General features: G+C 39.8%; 2 protein-coding genes across 4 annotated transcripts in view; both read left to right on the top strand.

The window, feature by feature from the left end:
• The first annotated feature begins 227 nt into the window (after positions 1-227).
• Positions 228-9,199, top strand: taf1a (TATA box binding protein (TBP)-associated factor, RNA polymerase I, A). 2 transcript variants are annotated; one of them, XM_026999877.3, is made up of 10 exons: positions 228-639; positions 775-938; positions 1,273-1,386; positions 3,202-3,400; positions 4,552-4,679; positions 4,767-4,925; positions 5,039-5,105; positions 5,849-5,972; positions 7,268-7,422; positions 7,793-9,199. In XM_026999877.3, the coding sequence occupies exons 1-10, from the start codon at positions 516-518 to the stop codon at positions 7,894-7,896; spliced, it is 1,338 nt and encodes a 445-aa protein (XP_026855678.2). In that variant the 5' UTR covers positions 228-515; the 3' UTR covers positions 7,897-9,199. The 2 variants fall into 2 exon arrangements, with proteins under 2 accessions (XP_026855678.2, XP_081552307.1); XM_081696181.1 differs by lacking the exon at positions 7,793-9,199 and having other exon boundaries at positions 5,849-5,986; positions 7,268-7,393.
• A 1,918-nt stretch (positions 9,200-11,117) lies between these two features.
• Positions 11,118-15,651, top strand: part of dusp10 (dual specificity phosphatase 10) — a 6,731-nt gene continuing 2,197 nt past the window's right edge. The window contains exons 1-2 of one of the 2 annotated variants that reach the window (XM_026999806.3): positions 11,118-11,638; positions 12,501-13,351. In XM_026999806.3, the coding sequence (XP_026855607.2) occupies positions 12,553-13,351 (799 nt within the window). In that variant the 5' untranslated portion in view covers positions 11,118-11,638; positions 12,501-12,552. The remainder of the gene's footprint in view (positions 11,639-12,500; positions 13,352-15,651) is intronic. The other variant, XM_026999799.3, reaches the window with a different exon arrangement.

Genomic DNA, 15,651 nt, shown 5'->3' with positions numbered 1-15,651 from the left:
GCAAATATTAGCCATATATGCTGTCTATATTGCTTGTAACTGAGAAAAAGTCAACATATTTTAAGTAGATTTTACATAAATGATCTCTTCCCAAAAATTTATGTCTTCCATTGTACTGCGCGAAATATAACTTCTTACATAGAACGCAATGAGCACTTAATGCGGTAGGTGGCAGTAAACACACTGGATATGAGAGACGATATTTGTCGATTAGAGAAGAAGAAGCTCGTGGCGCCCTATTACAGCGTTGTTTTTACCTTGCTGTGTGGTTTATGCAGTAGCTCACTACTCCTGTGAACATACTTATTTAAACTTTAGCTAAAGACTGAGATCACGTTTTAGTTGCGCGTAGATTGTTTGAATCATAAAGCTACGCTAAATAATACTGGTATTTTTGTGAAATAATTTTAAGAATAGAACCGGCCCAGATTTGTTTGATAACGTTGCGCTCTTTAGCGGTAACTAACAAGTGCAGGAAACTAACATTTATTTAAAACCTCCTGAAACAGTAAGGGATGGATGATATCGAAGCGGAGTTAAATATTCCCCAGGCGCAAGCGGAGAGTGAGTCTTCAGAGGATGAAAGAATTCAGAAGACACTTAAACCTCCCGGTTTGCTGCACGTGTCTTCCATTAAAGGTAGCTAGCTAGCTATCTGAAGTGCTATTTGAACTTGTTAAGCATATCTGTGCAGTTGTTAGTATTTAAGTGTACTCTTCACAAAACTTTTATTCTATGCATTTGGCAGTCACTTAAAATCTTTCTTCCCTTTAGGAAGGTGTAGAGAAAGCGGGTTTCATAAATCAGTGAGACTGTGTCTGAAGGCCATGAGAGATGCTATGCTCCACCATCGCTGGCAAGAGGCTGCGCAATATTTGGCGGCATACTCTCAATCACTGGAAGATTCTACGACCCAAAAGCAGTTAATAGTCAGTGAGGTAAATGGTAGTTCCTTCCAATTACATATGCCAAATCCTGGCAAATGTTAATATTCTTGCGTTTTAGCACTAATATACTGTCACTGGTGAGGTAGGAGATTGGCAAATGTAATCTCTGTCCTTGCCTTTTGGTGTATCATGTTTTTATGCCATGCCAGTAACCTTCTATTAGAGCACTAATCCACTGAACTGCCCTTACACCTCATCATACCCTGAGGACACCAATTGTCCACCATAACTGTGACACTCAGGTCCAGAGTACATTATCAGTTTGATTTTGTATTTATGGTTACAAATTTAGTGTGAGACATTTCTTAATTATCTCATTTTTCAGATTATCTGGAGACTAGGTACTGAGATCCTTTACCATCATCCAAACTCCAAACTGGAAGACTTCAATGCTTTGTATGAGCGGATGAAAAACTCTGGGGTGAAAAATTATGCTAAGGTATGATCACAAGTTTTTAGTAATGGAATACCTTATTTCTTTTTCAGTCTGACAATTAGAAAAAGTTAGTGGTGGAAGAACTATCCAAATCACTTATCAAGTGGATTCTTATGTTTCATTTGTATTGTAAATACACACAGGATAACATGTCAGACCATAAGAAGTTCACATAAGGCCCATGCCTCCTACTTCATAAAAGAAACCATAACCTTGCAACTTAATGAGCTCTTCACAGGATTGGAAGGCAAATTGATTTATATAGAGCTTTTTGCAACAGCCATTGTTTCAAAGCAACTTTACACATGTCCATGTCCAAGCCCCCACTGAGCAAGCTAAGGGCGACAGTGGGAAAGCAAAACCCAGTATAGCATGAGGAAGACACCTTGAGAGGAATCAAGACTCAAAGGAGGGGGGGGGGGGAAGGAATCCTCCTTTGGCTGACAATGGTCACTAGAATAATATAGTAACAATAAAGAACATAAGTAGTGAGAGGAAAAATAAAGAAATGAGCAATTAATGTTTTTTCCAGTTTTCTTGAAGTCTTAGTTTCGTTTAGACGGTGTGCATGTGTCCGAAATCCATCTTGCATGAGAATAGATTAGAGGTGTTTTGGGCTATAGCAGGGGGCATCGGGGTGGCGGGAGGAGCTGTGGCAGCTGATATGGGCTGAGGCTCAGTAACAACATGACATGAGGAGTTGGAGAAAGAAAGAGGGTAGGCACCTCCCTTCGTGTTTCGCTGAATAAAGTGCACAACAACTTGAGAAGCTTCAGCAGTGAGGTCAGGTGTCCCAGACCCACCTCTCTCCAAGCTCATTTTTAACCTAGTTACAAACCCTCTAGATATAAAACCTGATTCGCCTCCCTGATGACTAAGGCCATACCCACTCCCAGTGCCACCAGCTCCATTTTGGCTCTACACACAACACCGCCAGCATATCCTGAATTAATCTCCCTATATTTACCCAGTGTGCTGCCCTTGTGCAGCAGATCACATCCTAACCCATAAATTCCACACTGGCCTACCTGATTCAGGCTATACCCTGCCCCACTGGCACTGTTTATGCATAGTCAGTGCTGCCAGTTCCATATGGATTTTACCTGCTATACCACTAAACATTTCCCAAGTAGCAGATCCATACTGGCCTCCCTGGTGACTAAGGCCCTACCCAGCCATGTTGGCACTGTTAATGCATGCTGAGGGCCACCAGTTCCATCTCAAGCAACCATTCTGGACACGACAATGACATGACACAACAATCCACTCACCTGCCTATTCGTCCATGTACTTGAGACACCAAACACCTCAGCCATCTTTATAATGCATTTCCCCAACTAACCTGTGATCTCCTCATTCACAGCCACTAACTACCCTTTCAGCTACTTCAGATAATTCCTTAACAACTACTCTTACTTACCAACTACCACAAGCAAGGATGTAGGAGACCTAGCACCTAACTGTTTTGGCCTTATTTAAACCTGCCACCCACATTCTCTCACCTCAGCCACCAAGTCTGCATTCTTCCACTTCATTCAATGCATCCTTAAACTAAAGTTACATTTATCTTTAAATCAAATAAAAGTACAATAAATTAATTGCTGTGATATTTCCAGTGGATAGTCTAAATAAATCCAATTATTCAAAATAAAAATGTTATAAAGGTGTATTTGTACTCTGAATTTCTAAAAACATGTCTTGAATACATCTAAACTATTAAACCCATGATGTCAGGAATAGTTATTTTTTGTTTATTTCAAAGTACCCTTTTTTTCCCGTGCAAAAATCATTAAAATCCTTATATTCCTGTATTCTTAGATCTGTTTGGAGCATTCTTTTCATCTGCTTTTGAACGGACACTTTCACGAATCCAAGCAACAGCTATCAGTCGCAGCGAGCTGGAGGTATGGCAAGCAATCTGCAACACAGTCTCTCTTGCTGAAGCTCATCCATGCATACTGTGGCTTTCTGGATTACTTCATCTGGTGTATGAAGAGGTCATCTGTGGCTAAAGTAGGTGAGATGATGTTACTGAGCCCTTCCTTTTTTGCTGACACCCTCTCAACCACTGATTAAACAAGAACCAAAGGCAGCATTCAGCATGGCCGGATTATGTTTCCACTAGATCTGTCAGCAGAGCTTTGAAGCACTCTGGGGTTACTTTTGTACAGCATACATTACATTGCCAAAAGTAAGTGGACACCATGTCCATGCTTGCTTTGGAATATCCTATTCCAAAACTGAGCAGTAATAGCTGAAGCATTTTCATTCCATTCAGCCACAAGAACATTTGTGATGTCAGGCAATGTTGTTGGGCAATAAGGCCTAGGTTCCTGTTGCACCTGGGGTTCCAGTTCATCCCAAAAGTGTTTGATGGGGATTAAATCATGGCTTGGTGGAAGCCATCCAAGTTTTTTCACACCAGATTCAACAAACCATTTCTTTTTTTAAAGCTTATTTGTTCATGGGTGCTTTTCTGAAACAGGAAAGGGCCCACCCAAACCATTGCCATAAAGTTCACAGAGTGCCAAAGTATACTGTAAAATTAAGATTCCCCTTAAACCGAACTAAAACAAAAACTCCTGACCATTATCTCACCCTGAAATGTTACAGCGGGTGCTGTGTGTTTGGGCAGGTAGCGTTCTCCTGGCATATGCCAATCCCTTCTCACCACTCCAGCTGATGCTTGGCATTAGGCTTGTGTACAGCTGTTTGGCCATGGCAGTTCAACCGATGAAGCTCCTGGTGTACAGTATTCGTGCTGGCACTGTTTCCAGAGGCAATTTGGAATCTGGTAGTGAGCGCTGCAAGCCAGGACAGATGGTTTCTGTGCAGCATGCATTTCAGCCCTCAGCATGGCTCGTCTTGTGAACTTGCTACCTACTGCTATACAAATTAGCTATTGTTGCTCTGTTGTTTCCACTTCACAATAACAACATTAGCTGTTTAGCAGGGCAGAAATTTTGGAAACTTGGAAAGGCATCCTGTAACAGTTTGACCCATCCAGCTGTCAATGTCTGTGGAGATTGCATGGTTGTATACTTGATTTTATGCACCTGTTAATGATGAATGTTTGATTGAAATGATCAGATTCACTAATTAAAAGAGACCTTTGTGGGTGCAAGTGCTGAGACTTCATACCAACAAATATTATGGCATGTCCTATAGCTGTTGAAGCAGAGGCTGATGTAGGTAACCGAGAGATGCACACCTACTTCAGGCAAGCCTCAGTGACCTTGCAGCAAATCATCAGTCAGCCTGGAGTTTGGGACCCTTTCATTCTGAGTTACATCGATGTGAGTGTAAATTTTGCTGGATTTGATTGTTCTCAAAGCTCATGTTACTGTATGTGAAATAAATCTTCTACCTTATGCAATGGACAGATGCTGGAATTCTACAATGATCAAGAAGAGGCTTTGAATGTTCTACAGAACTATGCTTATAATAAGGATTATCCAGCAAACCCAAATGCTCATGTCTACCTGTACCAGTTTCTAAAGAGACACAATGCACCCAACATCAAACTTATCAGAACTCTAAAGGTATAACAAATTTGATTAACCCATTGATTTCTATTATAGTTTCTGAAACTTTAAATCAAAGTATCTAATAGAAGTGTTTGATATGTATATTTGGCTCAAATAATTGTTTTCAGGTCTTGTGCTCGTTAGTACCCAGTCATGAGCTCATTCTGGAATATTGCTCTTTGCTGTTAAACTCAGGTAAATCTAAAATAACCATTTTACACTTTGAAATAGAATTTAAGAATTAATACATCAATAATAATTTAACCTTAAATTCACTTTAATAACTTGCCTTATGTAATTAAAACCATGTGACAGTCAGTGTGTTCTCCATTTGCTGTTCTAGTAGCAGTTATTAAATAAGTTTGCTATTTTCAACCTAGATCTTAGTAAAATTGTTGTTTTCCATTATTTATAATTATACATAGCAAAACTGTGCCTGTAGCCTTAGTACTAAGAAATTACCAGATAAATATTTTTGAAAATGGGGAAACTCCAGGTATAATCCTGTCTTGTATTCAGAACACATTTTATAGGACAGTATTTTTGGTATTACATTAGATTTTTGGAGCTGCAGTAATTGCTGAAATGCATTCAAACCATTTGTAAACTTTCTTACTAAAGTCAGTAAACCCTGACAAAAAGTAACCTCTTTATCAGTACAACAAATGACAACAATACTGTGAATTTCCATTGTTTATTGTAGCTTTGTAGCTTTTTAAAGGCTTGCATGATCATACTGATTTTATGCCCATTGAGACACTGTGAAGGAGTGGTGGTCCTCAACAGTTAAGATATTGATGAGGTTGTGCACGAGTATAAATAATGGAGAACAACAAGATTGAAAAAGTATTTGGTTAAAGATATTGAACCTGTCCTTTATGGAGTGGCTTTGGTTCCAGGCTGGATGAATTCTAAGCCTCTATTCTGCTCCTTGGCAGATGTGCAGGAGGATCTACAGGAGGCTCTTGGTGTTGCTATGAATCTCCTCGACTATACCAGCTGGAAGACAAACGTAAATGCATGGAATTGCCTGATGAACATTTTGAAGTTGCTGAAAAGCAAGTAAGGGTAAAATGGTAAACAAGCTGAAAAGGTTTTAAAAGGCTTTAATCCTTAACGTTTGCATTCTGATTTTGACGTGTACTGCTGTGCAAAATTGTAACAAATGAATGTGTCTGTAAATGCCTCGCATGTATGTTAACTCATGTACATACAGGGCATAGATAACGTGATGGTCTTATTAGTGTCTTGCTCCACTTGCTCTATCAGGCGAGCTTCAAGAGAAGACTAAATAGCTTTACTCCACTGATTTGGATCTGGACACTACAGAGGTTTAAATGACAGACTAACCATAAACATATAGGGAATACGTAGATTGGCTGTAAATGAGCAGTTTTATTTTAACTACCAAAAAGTAGCAAATAATATTTATGAAAGTCATTATTTTTAAAAAGTGCATCTTATATGAGATGAAGAATCAAATTGCTTTTGTAGTCCTCAAATTAACTAGTTTATACTCCATAAAAATTCTCATAGGCTAGTTTGTCCACTTAGCATCCATCTTGGCTATGCCTCAGTTATTTCAAGTCATACAAGACCAGGCTTCCAATGGGGAGAGACCTATATACTCGAAAATAGTATCTGAAATACTGTTTCAAATACATGACTCTGAAAAGAATGGGACAAAATACCCTGAGCTCTTTTGCACTAATAACACAAAAAAAGTTCAGTTTTTTTTTTCAGGTTGCTCCAGCTTCTATACAGGCACATATCTTCATAAAAGGAGAAACAAAGATTTCATGACACCAAACTTGGAATATGATAGGCCAAGTTTTTTCATGGTTACTCCTTTACCAACGAGGAGATTGGTTCTTTTTATTGACAGCAGACTTGCTGGGCTACAGCCACAGTGTTGAGTGTGACAGTGACTGGCCTCCTCATATTAGTGTTGCAGTGGCTGGCCTCCTCATCTCTGACTTAATAGAGCAGGTTCCTCACTTGGAAGCAGCCATGTGTAAAACAGGTTTACTACATAATCTCTGAAACATCCAGAGCTCTGGGCAGTGGCATAGGTGTGCTTTCAACTTTAGAGGGGGGACTGCTCATACCACCCAACCTAACACATCATATGAGTATTGAGGTCAGGAATGATTAACTTGTCAGTATAATGGTTTAATTATGTGAAGAAGAATGGTTGGAAAAACAACTTTATTTTTCTTTTAAATAAGTGCAAAATATAATTTTTTTTAATCAGGTGTTTTGTATACACTTCATAAATTTTTGGTGCACATTTGTCTGACATACACATTACAGAATTGTTATATGCTTATGACTGATGTATGCTTCTGTTTCTCCAGAGGTCTTAAGCATCTAATAGACAAAGAGTGGGAAGAAAGGAAAACGCTGTGGCTGGCTATGCATTATAGAACGTGCCATTGCAGGAAGGATTTTAAAGAAAATGCAGAACTGGTGAAGGTCAAAATCAAAGTAATCACTCTCCTTGGTATATACAGTAAGTATGAGCATTACTCTTGCAAGGAAAGATGAAATACCTTCCTAAATGAATTTACGTCACCCAAACATTCTGACATTCCAGACAATAGAGGCCACTGATTATTGCTCATATCCTTACTACCGTTAATGCATTGTTTCCCATGGCATCATATTTGTCTGAAATATTCCTACCATTTTGATTCATGCACTTTCAGGTGTTACATATGTCAAAAATAAAATGAATAATTATTTAATATAATTATCTGCAAACATTATTAACTATATTAAAAGATCTAAACTGCTCAGAGCTGCTCAGTTAGCTATTTTTAAATCAGTTCTAACTTGTTAAATCACCCTTTTAACTAACTAAGGAACCCTTCCTATCTCAGACACAGGCTACTCTAAAGTGTATTTGGACGTTTCAATGGCCCGCAGCACTCAGAAGAGAAAAAGGAAGACAAGTACAGACAGAAGTGATCGTCTTGACTTATGAATGTGCAATTGGTTGTGCTCCTGGATTTGACCACTGGGTTGTGCCAGTGCCTAACATGTTATGGTCCCTTTGCTTATTAGTAGAAAAATGTTTGACAAAAGTTACACTATTTTGCCTTGTTCAAAAAAAGCCCGTTTGAAGATGTTATTTCGTGATCCGTATTCAGTTCATTTATTGCTGTTATGTGTTGCACATGTGTATAATGTATTTTTATTCTATATTCTAAGTATTGCTAATGTTCACTCTGGGGGGTGGGGGTAAAAGTTTCAGTTTATTAATAAGTTATATGTAAAATCTAACCTTTGCTTCTCTAGTCTCCATTATTAACTTTACTACTAATCACTTGGTAATTGTGAAAGTGCCATCAGCCTATCATGTTGTGACATCTCATTGATCAAGGAACAGCTGAGCCAAAATAAGACAATGACTTCACTACAAGAGAACAAAGTAACTGAATCATAGTCTTGAGCGGTTTGGAAAAATGTCTGTCTGCTGTGCCCCCAAGGAGTTGCAATGCTGTCATTTCTCCTGGGCCTAAGCCTCCATACATGAACCTGTACATTAAAATGCAACAGTATATTCTCTAGTTACAGAAATAATGGAGCTTATTTTCATAATGCAGTCTATCTCACAAAGGTTAAAAAGGCTGGTGGTGAGGCAGTCATCTGTGGGTCTTATGAAAACTATAATATTAAAGATGACTTAACAGTACTGAATGTATTCATGTGGGTTGTAAGATTTTATTAATCACACCTAACCCTAATAGTAGGTATTCATCACTATTAGTCTAATTATAAGCACTTTGAATTGAATGTATTAAACATTCATTGTTATTTAGTTTATGTAATTAAGAATGGGTAATCTTACTTCAACTTCTAAAGATCTATAGCCATTACATTTGAATAGATTTATAATTCATGCTTAATTATACAATTTATGTAACTAAATGGAATCATATATAATTTACTCTTTGTTTATTCATCATTGTTAAAGAACAAGGCCTGTTTATATTAAATTCATACTGCCCAGACTACAAGGTCAGCCCCCTCCCTGAGCTGTGATGCATTTGCCTATGTAGTATTAGTGTCTATACCAGAATGGAAGATCACCTTAAGATACTTTGTTTCAAGCTTCTCTCTGTGCTGTTTTTTAAATTTATAATTCAAACAGGGAATATGCATAATGGTTACACATCAGTACAAAACATTTTTGAGGAGGTGTTTATTATTTTGTATAACCTTAAATGTTTGGTATATGTTTGTTTTCTAGACACTGATGTACACAATACAGTCTTGTTATATGCCATCTATCCCCAGGGTGGTCATTGCTACCTATGGCTGATGTATGCTTCTGTTTCTCCATAGATCTTAAACATCTTGTAATCAAAGAGTGGGATGAAAGGATAATGCTGTGGCTGGCTATGCATTTTAGAAAGTGCCAGTGCAGGAAGGATTTTAAAGAGAATGTAGAACTGATGCAGGACAATCAATGTGATGCCTTTACATACATTGTTAGAAGACAATGTCTATAACAGAGTAGCAGAACACCTTTAGATACTTTGTCACTCTGCTGGAAAGCATATATAACCGAGGCATTGGCATAAATTTTTGAAATTTAATGCTAAACCAATGTTCAGAAATTGATACTGTGACTTCCAAACTTAATGTGTAATGAACAAGAAGAATACAACTTGTTTGGTTTGGCATGTGACAGGCTAGTTTTGGATGGCTCTCAGAAGATGAACTCCTTGTACTTTTGTTAGCCTGAAATGTTGAAACAGTACAAAATAATTTCAGAAATTGTTCCCTTCCCTAGACAGAAAAGTGCTGTTTGCTGTTGCCCTAAAATATCATCATGCTGTCAGTTCTGTAGACCTCTGATAATCCTCATCTGGAGAAATGGAAAAATACATCTTTAGCTAGATGGAGAGAAACATGTCTTTTGGAAATGTGTACTGGAATTTATTTAATTTATTTTTGGCAACCAGGTCTCTGTTGTTTTTATATTTGTCTTGCAGTGCCTTTGTCTATATTTTGACAAGATTATGAATCCAATTTTCTTCTCTTGATTTCTCATACAGTTAGTTAATTTTAAGCATCTTATAGATATGTATCTTTTTTATTGAGATAAATGTGGTTCAAATCAGAAATAAGATCTGGGTCAATGCATCCCCTTTGCATTATGTTCTTCCAAAAGTGATAAGTCATGGACCAGGTAGTTGAAGGGAAGAAAAAAACAAATCAGGATAATACATATCAGTCAGAAATATCTTGCTGGAATCTTTTTGTTCTACTAATTCTTTGAGAACAGTTTTAAAAAGGCTAAAGAACTTACTCCTATCAGCTTATCAGGGTGATGTTCTGTGAAAAGCAAAGCTCCATGAAGTGCACCCTGTAATGAGGAAGAGGAAGTGGTTTTTTCACTTCCTGTGTACTGTGGGTTGTAAATATCACACCACACAATGTCACATTTTCCACACATTCAAACACATATTTCTTGATTTTGAAATAACACTGAACACCAAAATTACAGAATCTTTTAGACTGAACACCAAAATTTAAACTTTTCCAAAAGTGCTATATTCTTTAAAACAGTTTAATTTCTCTCTCTCTCTCTCTCTCTCTCTCTCTCTCTCTCTCTCTCTCTCCCAACCCCCCCCGACATCTAACATCTAGTTTCAGTCTCAAATAGAAATTCAATTCAACAGGATTCAATTCAACAGAACATTTCGTGACATCCATTTAGTCAAAGATTTCATATAAACTGTGCTCTGGAATCTGTGCGCTAATACCCTTGTCACCCGTCTCAGTCCTTAGATTTGTGTGCAGTTTTTGCGAGCCAACAAATCTTATTTAATGCATCAGGTATAGAACCAATAATTAAACTGGGTATTTCAGGGCAAGGATACACTGCTTAAGGATAACTCCTTATTTACAGTATAACAAAATAATATGGTTTACTGTGAGGTGTTGCTTTGTGTATATTTTTACTTCTGGAAATATTTTGAGATCAGGGCTATTGCTTCGTTACATGTATCGCACATATTAAAACTTTTTGTATATACACGGCAGTCTACAAATATTTGCACCCTTCCTCTATTCAGATCATTCAGTGACGTTCTCATCTATATTAAAATCAGGGGGTTCTGAACGGTTCTCTCTAATGCTCTCTTGTTGGTCATGTTTACTGCTGATCTGAGCACAGATTTGTGCTCCTCTAGGCTCATAGGCATCCTACGGGCTGCTGGACCGAGCCCATTTTTGTCCTGCTGAGGTTGAATTGGAAGGTCTTATCTGTCTGGTACGACACCATCCAGTTTGTTCGCGTTTGCGCTTCTTTTTCCTGGTTTGACCACAAAGCTTTTTGATTGGTTGTCAATGACATCACCCTTCGCTTCAACACACGGGACCCTTACGCATTGTTCACCGAAAGCTGACTTTACACTCGCTGAACCTCCTCCCCTTTCTGCGTTGGTTTTGATGTTGGGACAGCCGGCTGTGAGGCTTACATCACTGACGAAATCTATTGGCTTACTCCCTTGTCACTCTGAAGTGCTACTTCAGCGGGCTGGTTAGCCTCTCTTGTAACTCATATTATACTCCTCAGAGCGAGGCGGAAAGTGAAAATGTTGCAGACCTATGGCGCCGGTGCTGGCTGAATGGAAGCAGTCGTCAACTGAAAACTCGAAGAAACGTCTTGAAATATCGGCCAGGAGACTTTATCTCACATCAATACGCCAAAGGTAAGTTTTGTGTTTGTATTCCGTATTAACGTCAGGACAGCGGGGCGAGAAAGTTGTTTCGCTATTGGATCGCCGTGCGAAACAGCAGCCACAGTGAGCATTCAAGCGCCTCTCAGGTTAATAGTCCCACCCCTCGAATCTTCGACTCTTGCTTGTTTTGAAATAGAGGTATGTGCTGTTTTTATAATAGTCAGCTTAATATCTTCTGTAGCAATTCTTTACGAAGAAACGCTACCATTTTGTAATAATATGGAAAATTATACACACTTATTTTGCTTCTTGTCCCATGCAACTTTTTTTTTTTTTTTTTTTTTAATGAACGCTGACGTTTGTGAATTGACGTGTGTGATGTATGCAAAAACGGCTGAGTAAATATCTAATTTCTTCACTAGGAACCATAAATTAGGTAGTCTGGGGTCGGATGCAGGACGTATCTCTATATCATATTCTCAGCACGTCCACATGCCGCGTTTCGAACAGGGCTGTGTTGGTTTTCAACGCGGGTCCGCAGCTCACCCTCAGTAGTTCATGAATGCGCAAAGAACTAGACAAGCATTGTATATGTCACACACACACACACACATATATATATATATATAATAGACGATCGCATGTAGCGTCAGTATCAGTAACCGGTACACGTTAGCTTAACACCCCTCAGAGAAGTGTAGATGTAGACCTAACTGCAGTGTCCGATGATGCATATTTTACAGTTCGTTTTTATAGGCTATTGACGTGTGCAGAGCGGGGATAGTTTACGTTATGAATTCAGACCTCAGTAACTGTTTTCCCACCCTACGTAAATGAGTGTACTTCTCAACTTATAACCAATACTACTTACCTTTTTGCCCCTCCTCCCCAGACTGAACACCTGAGTTCTCTGTGGTCTGCCAGCCCTCCTCTGTGGTCTCCCCATGCCTCCATCTCCCCTTGACGACAGAATTGTGGTGGCGCTGTCAAGGCCTATCCGACCTCAGGAACTACACCTCCACCTGGACACCAGCTACCTGGAGGCCACAGTGGGCACTGTCAGCAAATCGGTGATCAGCAGCACCACTGTGGTGAAGATCCAGGCGAACAACCTAACGTATATGCCCTCGTCCAGTGGCTCCACACGCTCCCTGACGTGTGGGTGCAGCAGTGCCAGCTGTTGCACAGTGACCACTTACGAGAAGGACAACCAAACCCAGGCCCCGACCCTGAGCCAGGTTAGCACAAGTAGCCCCAACTTGAACTCCGGAGTCGGCTTTGGTGGCCATGGCAGCATCCCCCTGCCGACGGCGAGCCCAAGCGAGACCCACAGTGCGCCCAGTCTCACTGTGGGGCTCCCCCGCTCCGGCGTGCGGGTCATCCTTCCAAACGAGTTGGCTCAGAAGATGACACACTGTCCCATGGGCCACCCGGTGGGGCCCGTGCCCGTTATCATCGACTGCAGGCCCTTTTTGGACTACAACAAGAGCCACATCACGGGCGCTGTGCACATCAACTGCTCGGATAAGATCAGCCGTCGGCGCCTCCAGCAGGGCAAGATCACTGTGCTGGATCTCATCTCTTGCCGCCAGAGCAAAGAGTCCTTCAAGGGGATTTTCTCCAAAGAGATCGTCGTTTACGACGAGGGCACGGTGGACCCTGGCCGGCTATCACCCTCCCAACCCCTACATGTGGTTCTTGAGTCTCTGCAGCGGGAGGGGAAAGACCCCATCGTTCTCCGAGGTGGGCTGCTTTCAGACTCTGCCGATCCTGGAGGTGGGGTGCAGGTTGGGTTTGGGGCTGAGCAGGAGCAGTTTGGCAAGTTGGCAGTTAAGCACTTTTTTTCTGCTTAGCCAGAGTTGCCCTCTCAGTTCAGACTGTAGTTTATGAATGAATGGAAAAAGTTGGATGGGTCCTCACAAAAGCAGATACATAGACCTCCTGACAGCTTGAACTGTATAAGTTATAAAAGGTGACAATCCATCACTTTCACTATGGATGCTACTTAGTAAAGCACTGATTGCTTAAAGGTGTTTATCACAACCTTCAAGACTAGATTAATAAAATATATATAATATACTATAGGTTAAAGTCTGTGTTAATATTTTATTCCTTTAGTAATTAGGTCTGTTTCTCTGCTTTTGAAATTATGCTGTTGTGCTAACAATCTTGCAACATGAGCATGTAAGGATTAAAAATAGTACTGGTAAATTTATCTTTAATTTACTAAGATACTGACAGCCAGTCATTGACAAGATCTTGGACTTTTGTCTTTATGGTCTGTGTGCGGGCCATCTTATTCACTGCAGTGAATGTTCTCTTTAGACTCATCCAGATTTAGGTGCCTTATAATTGAGTAAATTTTGTGTGTTCAGTTGGCCCTTGTGGCTCAACATTTATTAGCAGGCTGATTTGGCACATTTTAAGTAAACAGATTGTGCTTTTAAGGCTTATATAGACAGACTGAGCATCTGCAGCCCAAGTTTGCCGAGACACTTGGGGTGTGTGTGTGTGTGTGTGTGTGTGTGTGTGTGTGTGTGTGTGTGTGTGTGTGTGTAAAGCTTTTAGGTGTTTCGTTATCCGTGCCTAGTAAGGAAAATGTGGACTGCCAGGACCCAGAGCTGATCTTGCTCAGCTGGCCTTCCTGGTGACGCGCGTCCACGACATGTGCCGCGACGGCCTTGGACGTGCATATTTGTCCGCTGCAGCTGTTTGTAAACAGCAAGCTGTGTTCTTCGGTCAGGCTCCTCGCCTACTCTGTCATGTTTGTTTTTTTTCCCCCCTCACGTTTGGCCGTGGTGGCGAGCGCTGAGTAGGAAGGTGGGCGCGTATGTTAGACTGCTGAGACACACGCTGCGAGACCACTCTCAGGGCCGTCATATGTTCCGTGTTTTTCGGTGGCCTTCTGTTCTGTTGTTGTGCTCTCTTCTTACCGATTTTTGGCCTCTTGTTCTAAATATCAGTTAACACTCCCTTCTAAATTTAATGCGTTAAGAGGTGTATTGGTTCGGCGCACCAAGATGAAACCTTCAACATATTATAAAATTAAATAGACTGTCTAGGTTTCTTTGCTTTTGTGTAAGTAATGTATTGAATCTAATCAAAGGAGAATGTCACAATGGAGCAGCCCACGTGTTGATATTTCTCATCTTAACCAGAGTGGCAGTAATTTGCAGTCTGACAATAATCCTCTATCGATCAAAACATGTTGAGGAAGGAGTTGAATTTTAAACGCTCCTTTATCCTCAAAATGTAGTTTAAATGCCATTTTATTGCCTTTTAAAGAACAAAGGGCTCATTTTAACAACTTACTATATCAGCACTTGATTGGGGTAAAATCCATTTATCTTTACATTTTAGCTTGTAATGCAATCCTGGTTAGAAAGAGGCAGAGAGCTGTAAAAGTCATAACTGCTGTATGTAATGACATGTAATTCATGTGTATGAGGTAAGATGGCAACTGTCAAAATGAGCTCTTGATGCCCTTGTTGAGAGGCTAATTTTTGAGGAACAGCATGTTGGATCACTGAAATTGAGAAACAGTTGGAGGTGATTCCTTCAATATGACAGTTGGTGGTAATGACACGTGCACCCACAGATGGTTTAAGAACATTCTCTAATCATACTGTCTCATTTCCTTAATGGTATTAAAGAAAATATGATGACACTTTATGTATGATTCATAAATAAGCATAAAGTTCTCACCATTTGATTATTTATTTCATCTTCCAAATATATAATTAAAAAGGCTTTATTGACAAACCTATGTTCTTAATTTCTTAATACATTTGATTTCTTAACAAAACTCTCAAATTAACATTAAAATATAAACAATCAAAAAAGAAAAAATAAATACTCATTTTTTAAGTTTCTGAAAACTGGAATAGCATCCAGCCTGTCTCCATGATAGGGTGCTGAGGGTTTCAACTGTACACGAGCCTTCCATGGAGCTTTTGTTGTGGTTGATTGGAGATCCCCCACCTGCACTGTTGTTATGGAGAGGCTATAAGGCCATACAGTGATCTCACCCGGCATAGTTTATA

This window comes from Electrophorus electricus, chromosome 2 (assembly GCF_041902795.1).
Source record: "Electrophorus electricus isolate QZ-2024a chromosome 2, ASM4190279v1, whole genome shotgun sequence".
NCBI lineage: Eukaryota > Metazoa > Chordata > Actinopteri > Gymnotiformes > Gymnotidae > Electrophorus > Electrophorus electricus.
The sequence above is the reverse complement of the archived record's forward strand: the minus strand, read 5'-3'. Positions and strand labels throughout refer to the sequence as shown.